The 22,856-nt window shown below is 34.2% G+C and overlaps 2 protein-coding genes across 17 annotated transcripts in view; both read left to right on the plus strand.

The window, feature by feature from the left end:
• The window catches only part of ddx46 (DEAD (Asp-Glu-Ala-Asp) box polypeptide 46), an 800,847-nt gene that overhangs the window by 224,426 nt on the left and 553,565 nt on the right, over nt 1-22,856 (plus strand). The gene's annotated exons all lie outside the window — the stretch shown is intronic.
• The window catches only part of tcf7 (transcription factor 7), a 71,709-nt gene continuing 56,853 nt past the window's right edge, over nt 8,001-22,856 (plus strand). For 15 of the 16 annotated variants that reach the window (XM_087299625.1, XM_087299620.1, XM_087299628.1 and 12 more), the window contains exons 1-3: nt 8,001-8,335; nt 8,822-8,888; nt 14,011-14,114. In XM_087299625.1, the coding sequence (XP_087155751.1) occupies nt 8,159-8,335; nt 8,822-8,888; nt 14,011-14,114 (348 nt within the window). In that variant the 5' untranslated portion in view covers nt 8,001-8,158. The remainder of the gene's footprint in view (nt 8,336-8,821; nt 8,889-14,010; nt 14,115-22,856) is intronic. The other variant, NM_001012389.3, reaches the window with a different exon arrangement.

A 22,856-nucleotide genomic window follows, 5' to 3' on the forward strand; every position in this document is an offset into this window, starting at 1 on the left:
ATTAATAAACTATTGAAATCAACGTTTACATGCTTTATTAACTCAACTGCATGCAGTTTTGTGAGCTAATCTAAAGTGAGGACTTTTCATGCTTTATAAATGCCTTATAAATGACTATTAAAGGCTCGGTATCAAATGAACAATAATCTTTGCAATCTTATCTAAAAAGCAAAATTACTGTGAGTATTAAACATAATTTCTGAATAACAGCAATAATAAATAAATCATTAACTAAGTATGAAAGTGCAATTATTAAGCACATTATACATGTGGTTGTAAGTCAAGAATACAGCATTTGTAGCTCCAGTTATAAACTGCTTACTAATGTTTGTTAATGTAGAGTTAGCGCTTAACAGATAATGAATTCACTATTTGCTAATGCTTAATAAATTGTTTATAGTGTGTAGTTATTATAAAGTGTTACCAAAATTAAATATGTACTGAAAAAGTCCCAGCTACGTTGACAAGTGAAGAGTTCAAAATAAAAATGTCCATTATAGACATTAATGGTTTCATGAAGACCCTTTAACATTCATAAAAGGATCAATACAGTGTAATAAAAGATTATTTTTTATTCAAATGACTCTTGGAGGAACTGAATAGTGTAAACAGCTTCTTTTGCTTCTGCTGCACACATTTATATTTAAGGTTGTAAGATTAACATCATTCAACCCCACATGACAATACTATAGGAAACTATTACTGTAGTGTTTCTGAAACACACCAAAGGAAAGTACTTTAGTTAATCTGTTGTGGTGATTCTACAGTTGCTATGGTAACATAGGTAGGGTAATTAAAATGCACTTCACTGTACATTTCAAAACCTTTATAGTGTGTCAGAACAGAGACAACAACAAAAAAAAAAACAGAGACAGATTAGGTTAATTCATATTTCTGAAAACCAGTAAAAAGCAGCCTGCAGAGTGTGTGTGTGTGTGTGTGTGTGTGTGTGTGTGTGTGTGTGTGTGTGTGTGTGTGTGTGTGTGTATTATCTTCACACTTCCTGTCCCATGGCTTCGAAAACGGTAAATTACACACGCACACACATACATGTCTCTGACATCTGAAGTCACACACACACACACACACACACACACACACACACACACACACGTCTGTGCAGAAAACAAGCGCTTCAGATAAAGAGCCCAGATAAATCGAACACACTATAACACAGCAGCTTGATTTATTCAGAGTCAAACTCAATCTGTCCGTCTGCAGCATCCGAAGCACTGAGACATCATCTGGAAAAAGTGCTTCCATCAAAAGCAGCTGTCTATATTTAATCAAGGCGAATAAACAAGCTCTCATTTATAATTTAGATTTGCATGCATTAAAAGGGACATTTTTAATCCATTTATTAATATGCATGGAAGATATTGTATAAATATGCAGCCTTATGCAAATACTCGGCAGATTTAGTGTTTGTGTTTAATTCTAACTCCCAGCTGTAGCTGACGACAGTGAATGTGCTCTGATATTACTGCGCAGCATGGGAAGACATCGTCAGTTTTTCAATTAAAACTCAAGACTGGAGTGGAAGATGAGTCGTGCAGGAGAACAGGCGCATTGATTAACCATCTGCGTGTGCTTCCTAATAAAGTATTGATAAATGTTGATGTCAGATTTATTGTATTATAACATGACAGTATGAAGCAAGCTTTACACACAACCCTGTATGTTTACATGCTTTTATTTATTTATGTACAGTTGAAGTCAGAATTATTCGCCCCTCTGTTTATTTTCCCCCGACTACTATTTAAAGGAGAGCAGATTTCTCCATTTATAATCATAATAGTGTTAATAACTCATCTCTAACAACTGATTTATTTTCTTAATATTAGACTAGATATTCTTCAAGACACTAGTATTCAGCTTAACGTGGCTTTTAAAGGCTTCACTTGGGTGATTAGGGTAACTAGGCAGGTTAGGATATTAGGCAAGTTATTGTATAACAATGGTTTGTTCTGTAGATCAGGGGTTCCCAAACTTTTCAGCACATGACCCCCAAAATAACAGTGTCAGTGACTCACGACCCCTAATATCCTCTAAGGTGGTTATTAATACAGAAACCTTGTATGCAATGGCGCACACACACCAAGTGTATTCTTCCTTTAATTTTGTTAATGTATGTCAGTGCTGTTAATGTGCCAGAAAGTTTAACCTGGTGTTATAGAATCAATCTGCAGCATCTGACGCTATTGCTGTGTCTTTAATATAATGTAATTACCCCTGGGGTCGCAGTCCAATAGAACTAGTAACTATAAGCTACACTGTAAAAAAAAAGTCATAAAAAAAGGTCAAATGACTGGCTGCTAACAAAACAAACCAAAACAAAAACCAAACAAAACCATAAAATTACGGTAAAATTTCTTTGTTGAAGTAAAGTGCAAAAAAATGATAAATCTACAGATATTTTCATTAAAATGTTTACAGAAAAACACTGTTAATTTACAGATATTGTTTGTAATTTTTACAAACTTTTGAATATAATTTAAAATATCATAAAAAAATACTGTATAAATAATAATGTAATTTCCCTGTATAAAAAACACGGTCGCACTTTATATTGTGTCCTTACCTACTATGTACTTACATCAAAAAAATAATTGCAATGTACTTACTCTGTTTATAATGTATTTGAGAATACTTGTGGTGCTTTTGAGTTGGGATAGAGGTTGGGTTATGGACAGGTTTGGTGTTATGGGTTTAAGGGTGGGTTAAGGTGTAAGGGATGGTCAACAGTGTATTTACAAATGTAATTACAGAAGTTAATTACAGATGTAATTACATACATGTATTTAATCAAGCATAAGTACACAGTAAATACATGTATTTACACAATAAGTACATTGTAACAAACTAGTAAATCCTGTGTAAGTACATATTAGTTAAGGCCACTTAATATAAAGTGGGACCAAACACACGAATGTCAGTAATTTGTCTTTAATAATAAAGTACCTAAAATGAAAGGCAAACTATTAATTTAGAGAGATTATTTGTCATTTTACTAAGTTTTGAATATAATGTGAAATGACAAAAATTACTGTAAAAAATGTAGAGATTTTTTCTGTAAAATTAGGTTTTGTTTTTACAGTGTACTATAATAACAATACACAGTATATAGTAACTACAAATGACATTTTTTTCCTTTTCCTTTTTAGTAGGTTATGGATAAAATATGGTAATTCTGATGGTTTAATAAAAAAAAATCGATTTTTGGAAATTACCAGGCGACCCCTCTTCATTGTCCTGCAACCCCTCAGGGGTCCCGACTCCTGCTTTGAGAACCACTACTGTAGACAATCGCAAACAAAATTAGCTTAAGGGGATAATAATATTGACCTTAAAATGGTGTTTAAAAAATTAAAAACTGCTTTTATTCTTGCCAAAATAAAACAAATAAGACTTTCTCCAGAAGAACAAATATTATCATGAACATTTCCTGAATCTGTTCAACATCATTTGTGAAATATTTAGAAAAGAAAAACATTTCAAAAGGGGCGAATAATCCTAACTTCAACTGTACATGGAGAGAGGACGAGAGAGTAAAAGAGTTTCTCTGCACTATAGGAAAATGTGTTTTTAACCATTGTTTGTTCAAATACAGACAAAACTGGGTTAAAAAGGGTTATTTAAATGTGATCTGAAAATTCAGCTAATGTTAGGTTTGTCCATATTTGACCCAGTATTGGTTTAATAGAGTGTGGATTTACTGGATTGATTAGGTTTGGGTTTGAATAAAATGTGTTTGTGTGTGTTATTCAATAAAAGTGTGACACCATTTCTTCTAAATACCAAACAGAAATGTTGTATTTTAAAGCATGATGTGTTTGCAAAAGAAAAACAATTGATCAGACAAACACTCTCATTTACTGATGCTGAAAATCAAGATCACTACAACACATGCTGATTTCTTCAAGAGACAGTTTAGAAGGAACATTTAATTCTCTCCTTTTGCAAATCTTGCAGTATTTCTTTCTGCTGAACACAAAAGATGTTACATTTAATTAAATTTAATTAATTTTTTAAACTGACATAATAGGGAAAGAAATGCTGCAGGTTTTCTAGCTTTCTTCATTACATCTTTATTTGTGTTCAGCTGAAGAAGGAAACTCAAAGTGGTTGGTGAAAACTGAAGGATAATAAATGATGACAGAATCTTCATCTTTTTCTGAACGGTCTCTTCAACTCTTCTGAAGGTAAAACAGTCTCAGCATGAACATAAACATGTCTGAGAACATGCAACTGTTTTAAAATGCTGAAGAAAATGCTCCATTTTACATTCTGTGTTAAATCATTTGATGAGTTGTCATGAATAGTTTGCTAAATTAATAAGAAAGTATGTGTTATGCAAAATCATAAATTGTAAATCCAGAGAAACTGATCATTTTAAAGTGCACTCTAATTAAATACTTGATTAATAATTATTAATAATTAAATACTTACAGGTAAAATATGGATAAACAGAAATGCTGGGTTAAATTTGGTCCTCTAAATTGAATTTGAATGTTTTGTTATTTTAAATTTAAGTGCATCTGACAAAATAAGAGTCCAACATCCTCCTTTAAATCTCCTATACATCTAATTTACCCAGCAGTTATTGAAATCCATATTTTACCCAAAATTGGCTTGAAATTCTTTCTCTTAATGTGTCATATGCTCAAATAATAAATAGAACAAATAAATAAATATGTAAAAAAGACATTATTTAAACTCTAGAAATTATTATGGGGTATTTCCACCCAATTTTGGGTGTGATAGGGACTAATGATCAAATTTAAGTCAATGTTTGCTGCGCATATTTGACCCAGTTTGGGTTAAAATAACCATTTTTAGTGTGTAAATATTCATTATTTAAACTCTAGAAGATATTATGGGTTATTACAACTCAATTATAATAGGGACTAGCCCAACTACTGGTTAATTTAAAAAAAATAAATGAATAGGATCTAGTTTAACCCAATGTTTGTTTTAGTCTATATTTGACCCAGTCTGGGTTGAAATAACCATTTTTTACAGTGTTAAAAGTGAATATTTACTAAACTCAAAAAAAAAAATTTAGTAAATCTATTGTGACTTGGAACTTTTAAGTTGATTTAACTTAATTTGTATGACTAATAATAGTTCAATTATTTAATCATTTTAAGGCAGCAGCTTTACTCACCTTTTTAAGTCAAGTCAACTAATATTCTTACAATGTATATAATTAGGTGTCAAATTACAAATGCTGTCATTTCAGGTGAACAAAATAACACACACACACACACACACACACACACACACAAACTTTGTGGACTTCATGAAAACGCACGCAGAGCTGATGAAGTCGACTCAAATCCTTTGTAGACGTCAACAACACTGAATCTCTTTCTGTTTCTTCTCACTCTCACCGAAACACTCACTCACACACACTTACTGACACGCTTGCCTGAAACTTGAGTGAAATTAACTTTGAGTCATTTCAACCTAAATTGCATTAAACTGACTCAAAACAGCTCGTTTGGATAGTTATGTTAAATAATAGTTGTTACTTGTACTGCTTGCCCTAAATTTTATTTAAATCAAATTAACTTTATTCAACTCATTTCAAAAGAAATAATTCATCTATTCAACTATTCACTCGTTCTCAAGTGGCTTTAAACCTTTATGAGTTTCTGAACACAAAATAAGATATTTAGAAGAATGCTGAAAACATGTAACCATTTACTTACATAGTAGAAAACAAAATGGAGATCAATGGTTACAGGTTTCCAACATTCTTTAAAATATCTACTTTTGTTTTCAACAGATAAAAAAGAAGCTCATAAAGGTTTGAAACAAGTAAAGGATAAGGAAAAGATCAAATATATTATATTATATTATATTATATTATATTATATTATATTATATTATATATTACATTAAACACAGTTAAAATAGCCTGATTAAAAGATAAACTTTTTTACAAAGCTTTATTTCATCATCAATAAGAGCTTCTGCCTGTGTTTGTGGCTTTGTTTGTTCGTTGAGTTTTCTCAGACGCTCTGTAAATTAATATCTGTTAATCAACCGTTTCTGTATTTTGTGATTCACAGGTGTTTATTTGCATTATGGGATGTTGATTTAATAATGAAAATTAGATATAAAGTGACTTTTATTGACATTTTAGTCATTTGCAATGATAAGCAACAATATGTAGAGAAGTGTGTAAAATAAGAGGAAATGTGCTGCAGTTGATTACAAGGTTTCTGTAGTGTAACACCAACACACACAACACAGCACTGCACACTGTTACACATGACAATAAAAGTCACTTTTTAGAGCTTTTCAAGGTTAAAAGGTATTAATAGAATGATAAATGTCCTATAATGCAATTCACAAGCAGAAATAAACAACATAAAAACACGAAATCTCTGGAGGAAGAACAACATTACAATCTACAATATCCCTAGATTAGCAGTTTTCTGTAATTTGTGATTCATGTTGTTTATTTCTGCTTTTGAACTGCATTATGGGACCTCAATCTTCCTCCAAAAACATTTAACCCTGGAGATAACAGTAGTCTTTTAATTATTTAATGTATAAGAAAAAAATATAGAGAGAAATAAGTCAGAAAATGTACTTCAGTAAGGTTACTGTGGTGTAATATACAACAGCAACACAGACAATACAGCACTGCAGACTATTACACATGGCAATAAAAGACCATTCTTAGAGCTTATTCAAGGTTAAGAGTTATTAGAAGAAACATCAAGCTATCATAATGCAATCCACAAGCAGAAATAAAAACATAAGAGCTTAAGATCTCTGCAGGAGGAAGAACAACATTACAAACTACAATATTCCTAGATTAGCAGTTTTCCATCATTTGTGAGTCATACTGTTTATACACAATAGTAGACACAACAGTAGTTTAATATAATATAATATAATATAATATATAAGAAGCAACAGAGAAGTCAGTAAATGTACTATAATATACAACACCAAGCCACACAATAGATCACAATAGATTTTAAAGATGAAGAAAGCTCAAGATCTCCTGATGCAGTTCACAAGCAGAAATAAACAACATGCTTTAGAAACAAAATAGGGAAATTTTAGGGATATTACAGGCTAGTTTATAATGTATTTATTTCTCTTGTTAAAAAAGTTATCAGAAGAAACATCAAGCTATCATCATGCAGTTCACAAGCAGAAATAAACGACAATATAAAATCTCTGGAGGAAGAACTACATTATAAACTAAATTATTAGCAGCTTTCCGTAATTTGTTATTTGTGTTGTTTATTTCTGGTCTTGAACTGCATTATGGGATTGATCTTTCCTCCAGCAACTTACTGATAAAAATTATTCAAAGATAATTCCTTGGATTTACTCAATTAGTTTTTTTTTTATGTTGAGTGGTTGTAAACATTTTATTTGGGCTGAATTTAAACAAACAAATTAAGGTTAGCAATATTAAACTTAATTTGTTTGTTTAAATTCAACGCAAATAAATTGTTTGTAACAGCTCTGCATGCAACACTTTCTTCAGTAATATAATGAATCAGATGCAATAGCCTATATAGAGAACGTTTATTACGACGTTTCTTGTGCCAAACAATACATCACTTCAGTCTAATGTTTTTAAAAAAGCCACATTTTAGAGCCTTTAAACAATAAAAGATTTTAGAAGAAAGCCCAAGATCTCATCATGCAATTCACAAGCAGAAATAAACAAAACAAAATACGGAAAACTGCTAATTTAGGGATATTATAGATTATTATTATAGACTATTTCTAATGTTCTTTCTCCGGTGTTAAAAGTTATTTGAAGAAACATCACACTATCATAATGCAATTCACAAGCTGAAATAAACCAGGAGGAGTAAAAACATGGATCGCGGAATTGGAAAAACTGCTCATTTAGCGACATTATAGTTCCTAATGTTCTTGTTTCTCCGTGTATTAATTTGCTGCCTGCGCCTTTAAGAGCGGACCCCCCCTCGGCTCATCTCAGCTGTCAATCACGCGTCGGCGCCTTTGATCTCCGCACTTCTAAAGCGCGACTGTTTGTTAGTTTGAGGCTCCGCATAAAGAAGTTTTCTCCACGCGCGCGAGGCTCAGACGCTGATGTGAGCGCGCCGAACGGGTACGAGCAGCACCGAAGAGACGTCTTGAGAAAGTTTGGATCATGCCGCAGCTGAACGGCGGAGGAGGCGACGACCTCGGCGCGAACGACGAGATGATCGCGTTTAAAGATGAAGGGGATCACGAGGAGAAGATCCGGGAGAGCGCGTTCACGGAGAGCGACCTGGCCGACCTCAAATCATCACTGGTCAGCGAGACCGAGATCAGCCAGAGCCCAGCCGTGAGTGTCCGAGTGTGTCTGTGTGTGTGAGAGAGAGAGAGTGTGTGTGTTTGTATGTGTCTGTGTGTGAGAGAAATTTTGTGTGTGTGTGTGTGTGTGTGTGTGTGTGTGTGTGACAGTGTATGAAAGCGTATGTGTGGGTGAGTTTGTGAGTGTTTTAGAGTGTGTGAGAAATTGTGTGTATTTGTGAGTGTGTCTGTCTGTGTGTGTGTGTGTGTGTGTGTGTGTGTGTGTGTGTGTGTGTGTGTGTGTGTGTGTGTGAGAGAATGCGAGTGTGTTTGTGTCTGTGAGTGTCAGAGTGTGTTTGTGAGCGTATGAAAGTGTGAGAAAGTGTGTGTTTCTCATTGTGTGCGTGTGTGTGCTTGTCTCTGTGTAAGTGTGTGTGTTAGTGAGAGTGTGTGTGAGTCTGTGTGAGAGTGAGCGTGTGTTTGTGTATGTCGGTGTGTGTGATTTATTTTTTTTATAAAGTGTGTTTGTGATGAACAGGTGATCAGAAGAGGACAGCAGGACGAGCAGAGAATCTACAGCGATAAACGAGAACATCTGGACGACGGTGAGTGACACACACACACACACACCTGAAAAAGACGGCTCACCCAAAAATGTAAATTGTCACCTTAACTCATCCTTCACTTGCTCTAAACTTGTATGAGTTTCTTTCTTCTGTTAAACACAAGAGAAGATGCTTTGAAGAATGTTGGAATCATTTTTTGACTTCCACAGTGTGTGTTTTTCCTACGATGTCTCTTCAGCATTCTTCAAAATCTCTTCTTTTGTGTTCAACTGAAGAAACTCATACATGTTTGGAAACACTTAAGGGGAGTAAATAATGAGTAAATGTTCAATTTTGTGTGAACTGACCCTTTAAGTGTGTTAAATGCCGCATAAATCACGCATCATGTTGCTGTCATTAGGAGATTTTACAGACTTTTATGTGCTTTAAAATCTGTGATAACTTTAGTGTGTGTGTGTGTGTGTGTGTGTGTGTCCTTGTTTACACAAATCAGTGCCTGTGGTTTTGCTTTGCTTTGTTTAGTTTACTTCAGTTTGGAGCCGGAGTAGCCCTCAGAAGTGTACTAAAGCTGGCAGCGTGAAGCACGCTCTACAGAGCTTTTATACTACAGTTTTCATATCTATTGAGACTTTTTTTTTAGAGTCATTTACAAATTACGCTGGGTTGCTTTAGTCAAGTATGAACACATTCAACTTTTAGGTTAAAAAGTGTGTTTAAAGTGTAGTTTTTAACCAGCATTGGATAAAAACAACCCAGGTGTTCTTGTAGAGTGTATTAGTTGGAATAAAAAGGGTATTTATTTTAATTTTTACCTGCATTGGGTAAAAAGTTTAGTTAAAAAGTGTATTTAAAGTGTAGTTTTTAACTAGCGTTGGGTAAAAACAACCCAATTGTTTCTGTTTAGTGTATTAGTTGGGTTAAAAAAGTGTGTTTAAAGTGTAGTTTTTACCCAGCATTGGGTAAAAAAACAACCCAGGTGTTCTTCTTTAGGGTGTTAGTTGGGTTAAAAAGTGTTGTTAAAGTGTAGTTTTTAACTAGTGTTGGGTAAAAACAACCCAGGTGTTTCTGTTTAGTGTATTAGTTGGGTTAAAAAAGGTATTTAATTTAAGTTTTTACCTGTATTGGGTAAAAACAACCCAGGTGTTTCTGTTTAGTGCATTAGTTGGGTTAAAAAAGTGTGTTTAAAGTGTAGTTTTTACCCAGCATTGGGTAAAAAAACAACCCAGGTGTTCTTCTTTAGGGTGTTAGTTGGGTTAAAAAGTGTTGTTAAAGTGTAGTTTTCACCTGTATTGGGTAAAAACAACCCAGGTGTTTTTGTAGAGTGTATTAGTTGGGTTAAAAAGTGTGTTTAAAGTGTAGTTTTGAACTGGTGTTGTGTAAAGCAGGTGTATTAGAGTGTATTGGAGCGTGTCCTCATGGCTGTGAGGTCATAGAGGTTCAATTGGGGGAAAATTTAAAAACTTTTTGTTTTGGTCTGAAATGTAACTGATGGACTTTTTTGGGGGAAAAACCTGAAATCTGCTTCATTTAAAGAGACAGTTCACCCATACATCCACATTTCCTCCTCATCCGCTCACTCTCAGGTGTTTCTGAAGGACGCTTAGAAACACTAAAGAAGATATCCTGAAGAAAGCTGGACGAAACAGTCCTGGACTTCAGTAGTAGGAACAGAAAATACTGTTGTTGTTTTCCGTCAGCATTCTTCAAAATATCTTCCTCTTGTGTTCACTAGAAGAAAGACCGTCTAACAGGTTTTGAACAAGAGTAAATGATGACAGAATTCACTTGTAGATCGTCTTTAAATCTGGCCTCTCTCGTTTCTTCAATCTTTATTTGATGCGTTTCCGCTAGTGGAACAGAAACTGCTTCTGAAGTGGATCCGTGATTGACAATATTCAGTTCAAGTGTATTTATTTATACAGCACACTTCATAATCACTGTCATTCTGAAGGAGCTTTACGAAACGGCACATTACTACAACACTATAGTCAAAATCAGAGAAGTGGAGAGCTGTGTATGGTTAGACAGTGTATATAAACAGAGCAAGCCTGCGGTTATCAGTGTGTATATATCATATCTCTCCAAAAAGCTGATGTTTATATGTGTATAATAGATGTTCAATGAAAACTGCCTTTCTTACTCAGAGTTCTGTCTTGTTTCTACTCCAAATATCGAAACATTCTTAAATCAAGAAGCATCTTCTAGACAATATCGTCTTGTTTTCAGAAATAATGAGTCTGTTAAATGAGTTTCCTTAAAGCGAAATAATCTTGTTTCCTTTTGAAATAGCATTACTTTTCTTCCCCCGTTTGCGGATTTTTTAGCTTGTTTTAAAGAAAAACACTTCTCTGAAAACAGCAATATATTAAGCTCGTCTAGAAAAGGGAAATATTAGATATTTGGACCAGAAACAAGATGAAAACCACACAAGAAAAGCATTTAGTGCAGTGTAAAGTGTGTATATGCTGTATATTTAACTAAATTCTGGAGATTTTTAAAAATTATGTTCAATCTACTTCAATTTGGTACGTTGACTTAATCGGTTTGTGTTGGGACAACATGAAGAAATGAAGTTAACTTGCTAGTTTTCACAAATTTAAGTGGACTGAACATAAAACATTTACGTTTCTCAACGAAATCTCCAGAATTGTGTTGTTTCAGCTTATTTTAAATGAACAAACAACAAAAAATTATTTACTAAGTGTAAAACAATCAAGAGAGGTCACTAAGAGCGGGAGAAAGATGAGGTGTGCTGTGTGTGTGTGTGGTTTGTGTTGTGTTTGTGAGCTTTATTGTGTTGTTAGTGAGGTTTGTGTTGAGTTTGTGAGCTTTATTGTGTTGTTAGTGAGCTTTATTGTGTTGTTTGTGAGCTTTATTGTGTTGTTTGTGAGCTTTATTGTGTTGTTAGTGAGGTTTGTGTTGAGTTTGTGAGCTTTATTGTGTTGTTAGTGAGCTTTATTGTGTTGTTTGTGAGCTTTATTGTGTTGTTTGTGAGCTTTATTGTGTTGTTTGTGAGGTTTGTGTTGAGTTTGTGAGCTTTATTGTGTTGTTAGTGAGCTTTATTGTGTTGTTTGTGAGCTTTATCGTGTTGTTTGTGAGCTTTATCGTGTTGTTTGTGAGCTTTATTGTGTTGTTAGTGAGGTTTGTGTTGAGTTTGTGAGCTTTATTGTGTTGTTTGTGAGCTTTATTGTGTTGTTAGTGAGGTTTATTGTGTTGTTTGTGAGCTTTATTGTGTTGTTAGTGAGGTTTGTGTTGAGTTTGTGAGCTTTATTGTGTTGTTAGTGAGCTTTATTGTGTTAGTGAGCTTTATTGTGTTGTTTGTGAGCTTTATTGTGTTGTTAGTGAGGTTTGTGTTGAGTTTGTGAGCTTTATTGTGTTGTTAGTGAGCTTTATTGTGTTGTTTGTGAGCTTTATTGTGTTGTTTGTGAGGTTTGTGTTGAGTTTGTGAGCTTTATTGTGTTGTTAGTGAGCTTTATTGTGTTGTTTGTGAGCTTTATTGTGTTGTTTGTGAGCTTTATTGTGTTGTTTGTGAGGTTTGTGTTGAGTTTGTGAGCTTTATTGTGTTGTTTGTGAGCTTTATTGTGTTGTTAGTGAGGTTTATTGTGTTGTTTGTGAGCTTTATTGTGTTGTTAGTGAGGTTTGTGTTGAGTTTGTGAGCTTTATTGTGTTGTTAGTGAGCTTTATTGTGTTAGTGAGCTTTATTGTGTTGTTTGTGAGCTTTATTGTGTTGTTAGTGAGGTTTGTGTTGAGTTTGTGAGCTTTATTGTGTTGTTAGTGAGCTTTATTGTGTTGTTTGTGAGCTTTATTGTGTTGTTAGTGAGGTTTGTGTTGAGTTTGTGAGCTTTATTGTGTTGTTTGTGAGCTTTATTGTGTTGTTTGTGAGGTTTGTTGTGTTTGTAAGGTTTATTGTGTTGTGTTGGTGAGGTGTATTGAGGTGTTTTGTATCTGTGTGGTTGTGTTTGTGCTGTATATTGTGTTGTTTTTGTGTGGTTTATTGTGTTGTTTGTGAGATTTGTCCTGTTTTTGTAAGGTATCTTGTATTGCGTTTGTCAGGTGTGTTGTGTGTGTGTGTGTGTGTGTGTGTGTGCTGTATTTTATGTTGTGTTTGTGAGCTATATTGTGCGGTGTTTGTGAGGTTTATTTTGTTGGGTTTGTGAGGTTTGTGAGCTATATTGTACTGTGTTTGTGAGGTTTGTGTTGCGTTTGTGCTGTATATTGTGTTTATGCTGTATATTGTATTCAGTTTGTGAGGTGTGTTGTATTTGTGAGGTTTACTGTTGCGTTTGTGAGGTTTGTGTTGTGTTTGTGCTGTGTATCATTGTTTTTGTGAGGTTTATTATGTATTGTTTGAGAGGTTTATTGTGTTGTGTTTGTGTGGTTGTGTTGTATTTGGGCTGTATATCATATTGTGTTTGTAAGGTTTAGTTTGTGCTGTATATTGTATTTCGTTTGTGATTTGTGTGTTGTGTTTGTGAGGTTTACTGCTTCATTTGTGAGGTTTATTGTGTTTGTTGTGTATCATATTGTTTTTATGAGGTTTGTGAGATTTATTATGTATTGTTTGATTTGTTTGAGAGGTATATTATGTTGGGTTTATGAGGTTTATTGTGTTGCGTTTGTGTGGTTGTATTGTATTTGGGCTGTATATCATATTGTTTTTGTAAGGTTTAGTATGTTGCGTTTGTGTGGTACATTGTGTTGCGTTTGTGCTGTATAGTTTATTGTTTTTGTTGTGTTTGTGCGGTGTGTGTTGTATTTGAGGTTTGTGTTTGTGTGGTTTATTGTGTCGTGTTTGTGCTGTATAGTGTGTTGTTTGAGCTGTATAGTGTGTTGTTTGTGCTGTATATTTTGTTGTTTGTGCTGTACAGTGTGTTGTTTGTGCTGTATAGTGTGTTGTTTGAGCTGTATAGTGTGTTGTTTGTGCTGTATAGTGTGTTGTTTGTGCTGTATAGTGTGTTGTTTGTGCTGTATAGTGTGTTGTTTGTGCTGTACAGTGTGTTGTTTGTGCTGTGTAGTGTGTTGTTTGTGCTGTATAGTGTGTTGTTTGTGCTGTATAGTGTGTTGTTTGTGCTGTATAGTGTGTTGTTTGTGAGGTGTGTGTTGTATATGTGAGGTTTACTGTTGTTTGTGAGGTTTATTGTGTTGTGTTTGTGTGTTGCAGTGCCCAAACATCACGATGGAGGGATGTATAAAGCGCCGTACTCCGGATACCCGTTCCTGATGCTGCCGGAGCCGTATCTGCCCAACGGACCCGTCTCTCCATCTGTAAGTTCATCATCATTAATATTGATGTTATTATGAAAGGCTTGTGTTCAGTATCGTCCACAATGACGATCACTGGGCTACGAGTGAAAACAGGACAGAGCGACGCCGCGGAGAGTCCCTTCACACCGCCTCAGATCCGTTAACCCTTACAGCACACTTTCACACACTTTCTGCTGTGTGTGTAGAGCTGCGGTGTAGATCTCTGTGCCCGCTTCATCAAAGTCCATCAGAAACGTAAGATAACCCTGACTCTAACACTTTAGTGCACAATTAACAAACTTTTAACTAACACTGCTAGCTTGATAAACTGCTCATTAGCTGCTTATGACGAGTTAGTAAGGTTGGGTTTAGGTGTTGGGGAGGATTAGGGATGCAGAATAAGATCAGACTTTATAATTACTTATGAACAGTCAGTATATTAATAATAAGCCAGTCGTGAATGGCGTGAATGTGACCCTTAACTAAAGTGTTCCCTTCACTTCTGAACACCCGTGTGTGTGTTCTCTAAGCGTTTCACTAGTGTCTGGCGACATACGGCAACAGGAGCCGTGGCTGCTGTAGTAACACACACAGATTTTAATGAACCACGAATGCGTGTCTTGCAATAACTCTGCTCTACCGGTCATCTGTGCCGTTGCGTTCTGTTAATCGATTGGAGACGTTCTCTTATTGAGTTGATTATGTATTGAGGAGCTCTAAAAGCGAGCTGGGGTCACGCAGAGCCTGCAATTACATGCGCATGCAGTCCTGCACAGCCGTGCTGTGGATGCGCTGTGTATATTAGATTGTTCATTAAATGATTTCGGTTTGTGTTTTTACAGTCATGCAAGTCTTTCATCTAAATCTGTATTTGGCTGAGAATGTTTGCATTTTCAGAGTCATTTGCTCATTTAAGAGAGCTGTTTTGGTCTTGGATTTGTCAAGGGGAAATGGCTGCTGAGGACTTTCTGTAGCAACTGTTTTTTTAATTTTTTTATTGAGCATATATAAACTATACAATTTCAATCAACAATATAAAAAAGGCTCTTTTTTGTGTAAATATACATACAAAACAAGGCAGAAAAGACAAACAATGTGGAAGTAGAATACAATTTTTGTAGCAAGAAGTACAATAAGAGTTTATATATATATATGAAAAAATTGAAGAAAATAAGTGTTTATACAGATACTGATTGTAAGAAGTCAATGAAGGGTTGCCAAATATTATAAAACCTGAGAGATTGTCCTTCAACAGATATCTAATTCTTTCTAAATGTAAAGTATTGGAGAGATCTCGAAGCCACATTTTGTCAGTAGGCATCGTTGGTCCTTTCCATGACATCAAAAGTCGTTGTTTTGCAGTAATAAGAGAGTAGGAAATGAACCGCTGTTGGGCGGAAGTAAATTTTCTAAATAACTCTGATGTGCCAAGAATAATCAACAATGGTTCAGGTAACAGTGTAGTCTTCAAAATTCTTGACAAAACATTAAATACATCAGACCAGTAGCTTGCGACCTTCAGGCAGGAAAAAAAAGCATGGAAAAGTGTTGCATTAAGGGACTGACATTAATCACAGTTGGATAAAGTGTTTGGGAAAATGTTGTGGATCTTTACTTTTGAAAAGTGAAGCCAATGTATAATTTTGAATTGTATAAGACGATGTCTCGTATTATAGGAGCAGGAGTGTATGTGTTCCAAAGATTCTTCCCAGATGTCATCAGAAATATGGGTACCCATGTCCTTCTCCCAGCTATCCTTACATCTATTGGATGAGGGGGGGGGGGGGGGTATTGTTTGTAATTTGTTATATATATTAGAGATAAATTTATTTTTATATGGGGATATAGTGCAACATTCATCAAGCATAGATTGTGGTTGTGTATCGAAATCTGGCATTAATGTAATCTCAAACCTGTAGATATCTAAAGAAATTATTATGTAATTTGAACTTTGTTTGCAATTGTGTAAAGGAAGCAAATTTACCCTGAATATACAGGTCACGGATACAACATAATCCTAATTTCCTCCAATTAGTAAACGTCAGATCTAAATTATAAGGGGGACAGGATGGATTTTCAGCAATTGGTATTTCTGTAGCAACTGTTAAGGGAACTCTTGGTTATTCATTCATTCATTTCTTGTCGTCTTAGTCCCTTTATTAATCAGGGGTCGCCACAGCAGAATGAACCGCCAACTTATCCAGCATATGTTTTAGGCAGCAGATGCCCTTCCAGCTGCAACCCACCACTGGGAAGCATCCATTCATCCACACACTCATTCACGCTCATACACTATGGACAATTTAGCCTACCCAGTTCCCCTATAGCACATGTGTTTGGACTGTGGGGGAAACCAGAGCACACGGAGGAAACCCACACCAACACGGGGAGAACATGCAAACTCCACATAGAAATGCCAACTGACTTAGCCGAGACTGGAACCAGCAACCTTCTTGCTGTGAGGGGATTGTTTCACCCACTGCGCCACCACATCACCCCGAAACACTTGATCATTCAGGAGAAATACCTAATGACAGCCTCAAATTCCTCGGGTTGACCCTTAGGGTTTTGTTCTTGCAACCCAAGTATTACTAAGGGTCCCCTTTAACCTTCAAGCTGAGGGATTTCTTGGATTAAGGACTTAACCTTTGTGTTTGTGTTGTCTTAGTATTCAGTATACACCATTAAACCCTTTGGGTCAGACTGGCCTGCCTTCATCAAACCTCTAAATAAAGCAGATCAGTTCATTTTCGATCCTGTAAAAATATGTCTACAGCAGGGAAATGAGAATTTCACTATTTTGTTGTTGACTTGAAATGTTCACCGGATGTTAGTGACAACCTCATAAATGCATATTAGCAAAGAAAACAAAACTAAGGATGAAGATGAAGCCAGGGTGGACATTTCAGCAGGACGATGATCCAAAACACAGCCAAGGAGACTCTCGGATGATATCAGAGAAAGAAAATCAAGCTGTAGAATGGCCCAGCCAATCACCTGATCCAAACCCAATAGAGAATACAGAATAAAGCTCAGATTTGATAGATGAGACCCACAGAAGCATCAAGATTTACACACTCTGATGAAGTCTGTGAGAAGCTCACCCCTGAGCAGTGCATGAGGCTTCATTCTCCACATGAGAGGCGGCTTTAGAAATAAGTTTTCTGAGAAAAATGGCGACATGTTGAATACTTATTTCCCTCACCGTATTCAGCATGAAGAAATGAGCTGATCTTCATCACAAACTCTGTGCAGGTTAATCCCTCAGCAGTGTGTAAACGCTCGTTTCTCACTACAGTACAGGCTGTGTTTCACCATGATGAAAGCACCTGCTGAAGTGTGAAGAGTTTAGCAGGAGAGTATTCAAAAGGACAAAGCAGCAGACTCTTGTGGGTGTGTGTTGTTGTGGTGGTGTGTGTGTGTGTGTGTGTGTGTGTGTGTGTGTTATGGGGGCTGTTGTTGTAGTGTGAAGGGGTGTGCGTATCAGTATTTATTTTAATGTAAAAAATGGTTTCATAGCTCAAAATTGACCTGAAGGATAACCGTTGTGCCCTAAATCCGTCCAATCTTCATGAAAAGAAACAATTATTTAGTTTAATTATTTAGATTATTATTATTATTTTAAATACTGTCAATATTACTTTTATTATTTAAAAATATTACTATTATTATCATTGTTTATTATTATCATTATTATTATTATTTTCATTATTATAATCATTTTAATATTATTATTATTTTATTATCCATTGCATTGTCTTGTATTGTATCTATTAGTATTTAGTGTTGTTGTTGTTGTTATCATTCATTTATTTAATTTTATTTATAATTATTGTCTTTATTTTATCATTATTATTTAAAAATATTACTATTATTATTTTAAATATTATTATATATTTTAAAATATTATTATTATTTTAGTAGTTGTTGTTGTTGTTGTTGTTGTTATTTTAATAAGATCATTGTTTATGATGATGATTATTATTATTATTATTATTATTATGATGATCTAGGTCTGTATAAACATTTGTCACAAAAACAAATGCCTCGTGAGTGTAAACATGCCTGCCTAAACTCCTCTGATTGTTATAATAGCATCTGATCTTCTTCTCCACGCCTAATCAACAGCTAAACCCGACCACTGCCCTACTGACAGTGAGTGACCGCTCACGAGTGCTGTCCTGATGCAGGAGTCCGTCAGAGCTTTATAATAGCATCAGTTGTACCTTAAAATAAAGTGATCTGTGCGGTTCAGTGTGCATCGCTCAAACTGCTCTCCTGGAGTTATACACTTGTAATCGCACAACTACGAATGCGTGTGTGTGTGTGTGTGTGTGTGTGATGTTAAAGTGTGATAAAGGTTGTAGGTGATGCTTTGGGACTCTATCGTGTCTGTCTGGAGAAAGTGATTGTCTGGTGTAAAGGTCACACACTGGCTTCTGTTGCACAGGTCTGTGCACTATGAATTTGATGATGGTGTGTGTGTGTGTGTGTGTGTGTGTGTGTGTGTGTGTGTGTGTGTGTGTATATATCCATAGTTGTTTGTGTGCTGTAAAAGAGGGATTGTGTAGCTCAAGATCAGAGATGTGTTGTTGTTGTTTTTGTTGTTGATGTCTTTGTGTGTTGTGTTTGTGTGAAGCGCTGGTCTGTTCACGCGTCCCGTCTTCAGCAGCAGCAGAACATCATCATCATCATCATCCTGGTATAATGGAGGATTTTGCTCCGTCCCAGAACACACTGAGATTACACTTCTGTCACAAGTAAAGGACAGGCTTTAATAATAATCAGGCAGCCGATTACAATACAGCAGTGTGTTTCTGTCCCCAGCGAAGTGTGTGTGTGTGTGTGTGTGTGTGTGGAGAATCTTAAAGGATATAATAGCTGAAATGTGGCTTTGTGTTTTAATCCGTCGGAGCGGCTCTGCTTTGAAGGAGATAAAGACACACACACTGGATTACAGCCTCCTTAAAGGATCATTCAGATGAGCAGTTAAAGACGTCTCCCTCGCTGCTCTGGACTGAGCCTGAAGATCAGTTTCTGTCTTCAGTTCAGCACAAAACACTAGAGAACGCTCTGGAGGACGCTGGAAAACTGACATTCACTTGCAGAGTTATTTGACTCTTTTGATTTATTTGACCATTTACTGGTTTTATTTATTAACTTTTTATTGATTTTTTTTTATGTTATATATTTTATTTATTTAAAATTAATTAATGTGACTTTTATTGATTTTATTTTACTTGCTATTATTTTACTCTATACCCACTACTTTTATTTGTATTCATTTAAATTAGTAATTTATTTACTTCAATTGTATTTATTTATCTTTTATTGATTTTATTAATTTAAACTTTTAATTTTATTTTTATAAATATTATATTTCTATTTATTTTTATTATAAATTTATTAATTTGACTTGTATTGATTTTATTTACTTTATTTTACTGTATACTTACTACTAATCGTATTTATTTAAAAATTTTTTTTAATTAATTTATTTGATGTTTTATTGATTTTTTTTTTTACTTTTAATAAATGATTTAGTAATTTTATTGATTGTGCTTGTATTAATTAATTTTTAAAATATTTTAGTCTTATTTATTTTAAATTAATTAATTTAACTTATTTTTATCATTACTTACTAATATTTTACACTACTCGCTACTTTAATTGTATTTATTTTTTAATTATTTAAATCGTATATTTAATTTAAATGATTTATTTTATTTGACTTTGATTTTAGCTTTTATTGATTATTCATTTGACTTTAATTTAATTTATTTATAATATTTTAAATTTAAATGTTATTGATTTTTTTTTATTTATTTTACTTTTACTTGCTATTATTTTACTCTATACCTACTAATTATTATTATTTGTATTCATTTAAATTATTATTTTTATTGATTTAAATTGTATTTATTTTATTTAAATTGTAAATGTTATTTATTTAACTTTTTATTTATTTATTTATTTACCTTTTATTGATTAGACTTATTAATTTTTATAAATATTATATATTAGAATTTTATTTATTTTAATTTTATTCATTTGATTTATTATTTTACTCTACACTTACTACTTACTATTTTTTGTATTTATGTAAATTATTATTTTATTTAAATTGTATTTATTATTTAAATTATGAATTTTATTGATTTTTATTAATTTATTTTTAAAGTTATTCCTTTTTATTTATTTAATTTCTTTTCCTCAGCACTCTTCAGTATACAGGTGTAGTCAGAATTATTTTGCCCCCTTTTTCTTTTTTAATGATTTCCCAAGTGATGTTTAACAGCAAGGAAATGTTCACAGTATGTCTGATAATATTTGCTATTCTGGAGAAAGTCTTATTTGTTTATTTTCTTCTAGAATAAAAGCAGTTTTTAATTGTTTTAAGCTCAATATTATTGGCCCCTTCAGCAATATTAGTGTTGGATAGTCTCCAGAACAAACCACTGTTATACAATGAGTTGCCTAATTACCCTAACTTTACCCTAATTACCCTAGTGAAGCCTTTACATGTCACTTTAAGCTGAACACTAGTGTCTTGAAGAATATCTAGTCTAATATTATGTGCTGTCATCATGGAGAAGAGTAATCAGTTATTAAAACAATTATGATTATGAATGTGTTGAAGAAATCTGCTCTCCGTTAGACAAAAATTGAGTAGAAAATCTGAATAATTATAATTGAACAGGAGAGCTGATAACTCTGAGCGCAGCTGTGTGTGTTTGTATAATCTCAGAGGTGAACTGTAGTGTAAATCATGCTGAAATCCAGACTTTGATAGGAGAAGTGGAGTCGTCTTTGAAGCGACGCCTGCAGACAAATCTACAGCAGTATTTATGGAGCCGGAAATATTTGTCAAATTATGAAAACGGGTCGGATGCCCGGAGGTGTTTATAGCTGTAATTATTGGTGTGTGTGTGTGTGTGTGTGTGTGTGTGTGTGTGTGGACAGCTGTTTTGAGCTCCGACATGTCCGTACAGACAGAGCAGAACACACACTTGAGCTCTGCTTTAATCTCCTGTGGGAAATACACCGCAGTGTTTGCTTCCCTGTGAGTGTTCAGGTGATGGTGGAGTTATTCCTCTTTCTGTCAATATTTTAGCTTATTTTTTAGATAATTCCCAAGTGCTGTTTATCAGAGATCATTAAACATTATAGTTCTATCACTAATTATGGTGGCGCAGTGGCGCATGGTTCGAGCATCGGCTGGGTCAGTTGGTGTTTCTGTGTGGAGTTTGCATGTTCTCCCCGTGTTGGTGTGGGTTTCCTCCGGGTGCTCCGGTTTCCCCCACAGTCCAAACACATGCGCTATAGGGGAATTAATCATCTACATTGGCTGTAGTGTGTGAATGAGTGTGTATGGGTGTTTCCCAGTAATGGGTTGCAGCTGGAAGGGCATTCGCTGTGTAAAACATATGCTAAAATAGTTGGCGGTTCATTTTACTGTGATCTTTGATAAATAAAGGGATTAAGCCGAAGGAAATTGAATGAATGGACATTTGCATATTAATTATAAATTGAGTAATTAAATTACTCTGTTCCTCTGTGAAATTCTAATTGATTTTTATTTGTTTATTTGATAATTAAGCGCTGTTTAATGGAGCATTTTTTTTCCCTTCACATTAGATCCTATAATACTGTTTTCCATAGCAAAAGTCTTTCTTTTAGTTTGGTTGGAATAAAGATTGATAAATACATAAATAAATAAATAAATGAATAAATGAATAAATAAATTAATAAATTAATTAATTAATTAATTAATTAATAATGTTAATGAATAAAAAATAGATAAATAAAAAATACAATAATTAAATTATACATTAAAAAATACATAATATATAAATAGGGTGGCATGGTGGCACAGTGGGTAGCACAATCACCACACAGCAAGTAAATCGCTGGTTCGAGCCTTGGCTGGGTCAGTTCTTGTTTCTGTGTGGAGTTTGCATGTTCTCCCTGCATTGGTGTGGGTTTCCTCCGTGTGCTCTGGTTTCCCCCATAGTCCGGTGCTATAGGGGAATAGATGAATTCTAAATTAGCCATAGTGTATGTACTGTGTGGGTGTTTCCCAGTACTGGGTTGCAGCTGTAAGGGCATCCACTGTATCTTTTGATAAATAAAGGAAGTAAGCCGAAGGAAAATGAATCAACATTTGCATATTAGTTAATTAAATTAATCAAACATATACGGTTTGAAGGCAAAAATTATTTGCGCTTCTGTGAAATTGTAGTTGTTTTTCAATAGTTTGATGGATAATTAAGTGCTGTTTAATGGAGCGGGGACTGTTTTGTTTCACATTAGATCCTATAATATTGTTCCTCCATAGAAAAAGTCTTTCTTTTAGTTCATTTGGAGTAATGATTAATTAATAAATAAATAATACAATAAATAAAAACAAAGTTACTGAATTAAATAATAATAATAATAATAATAATAATAAATACCAAAAAAATAAATAATAATACAATAAATAAACAAAGCTTTAAATAATACATAATATATAAATAATAATATTAATAACACAATAAAATAAATAAATAATGCAAAAAAAATACAGTAAATAATGAATACTATGAAAAAAAATATTTATTTCAATTGTCTACAGAACAAACCACTGTTGTCCAATGACCTGCCTAATAAGGTAAATGCACAGCAAAGTCTCTTCCCATACTGATAAACTTCCCGTGAACGGTTAATGTGACTTTTTTCCATTTTGTACGGTTCCTTTTACAGCCTCAATGTTGTAATTTA

This window comes from Danio rerio, chromosome 21, assembly GCF_052040795.2.
Source record: "Danio rerio strain M-AB ecotype USA chromosome 21, GRCz13ab, whole genome shotgun sequence".
NCBI classification, from domain to species: Eukaryota; Metazoa; Chordata; class Actinopteri; order Cypriniformes; family Danionidae; genus Danio; species Danio rerio.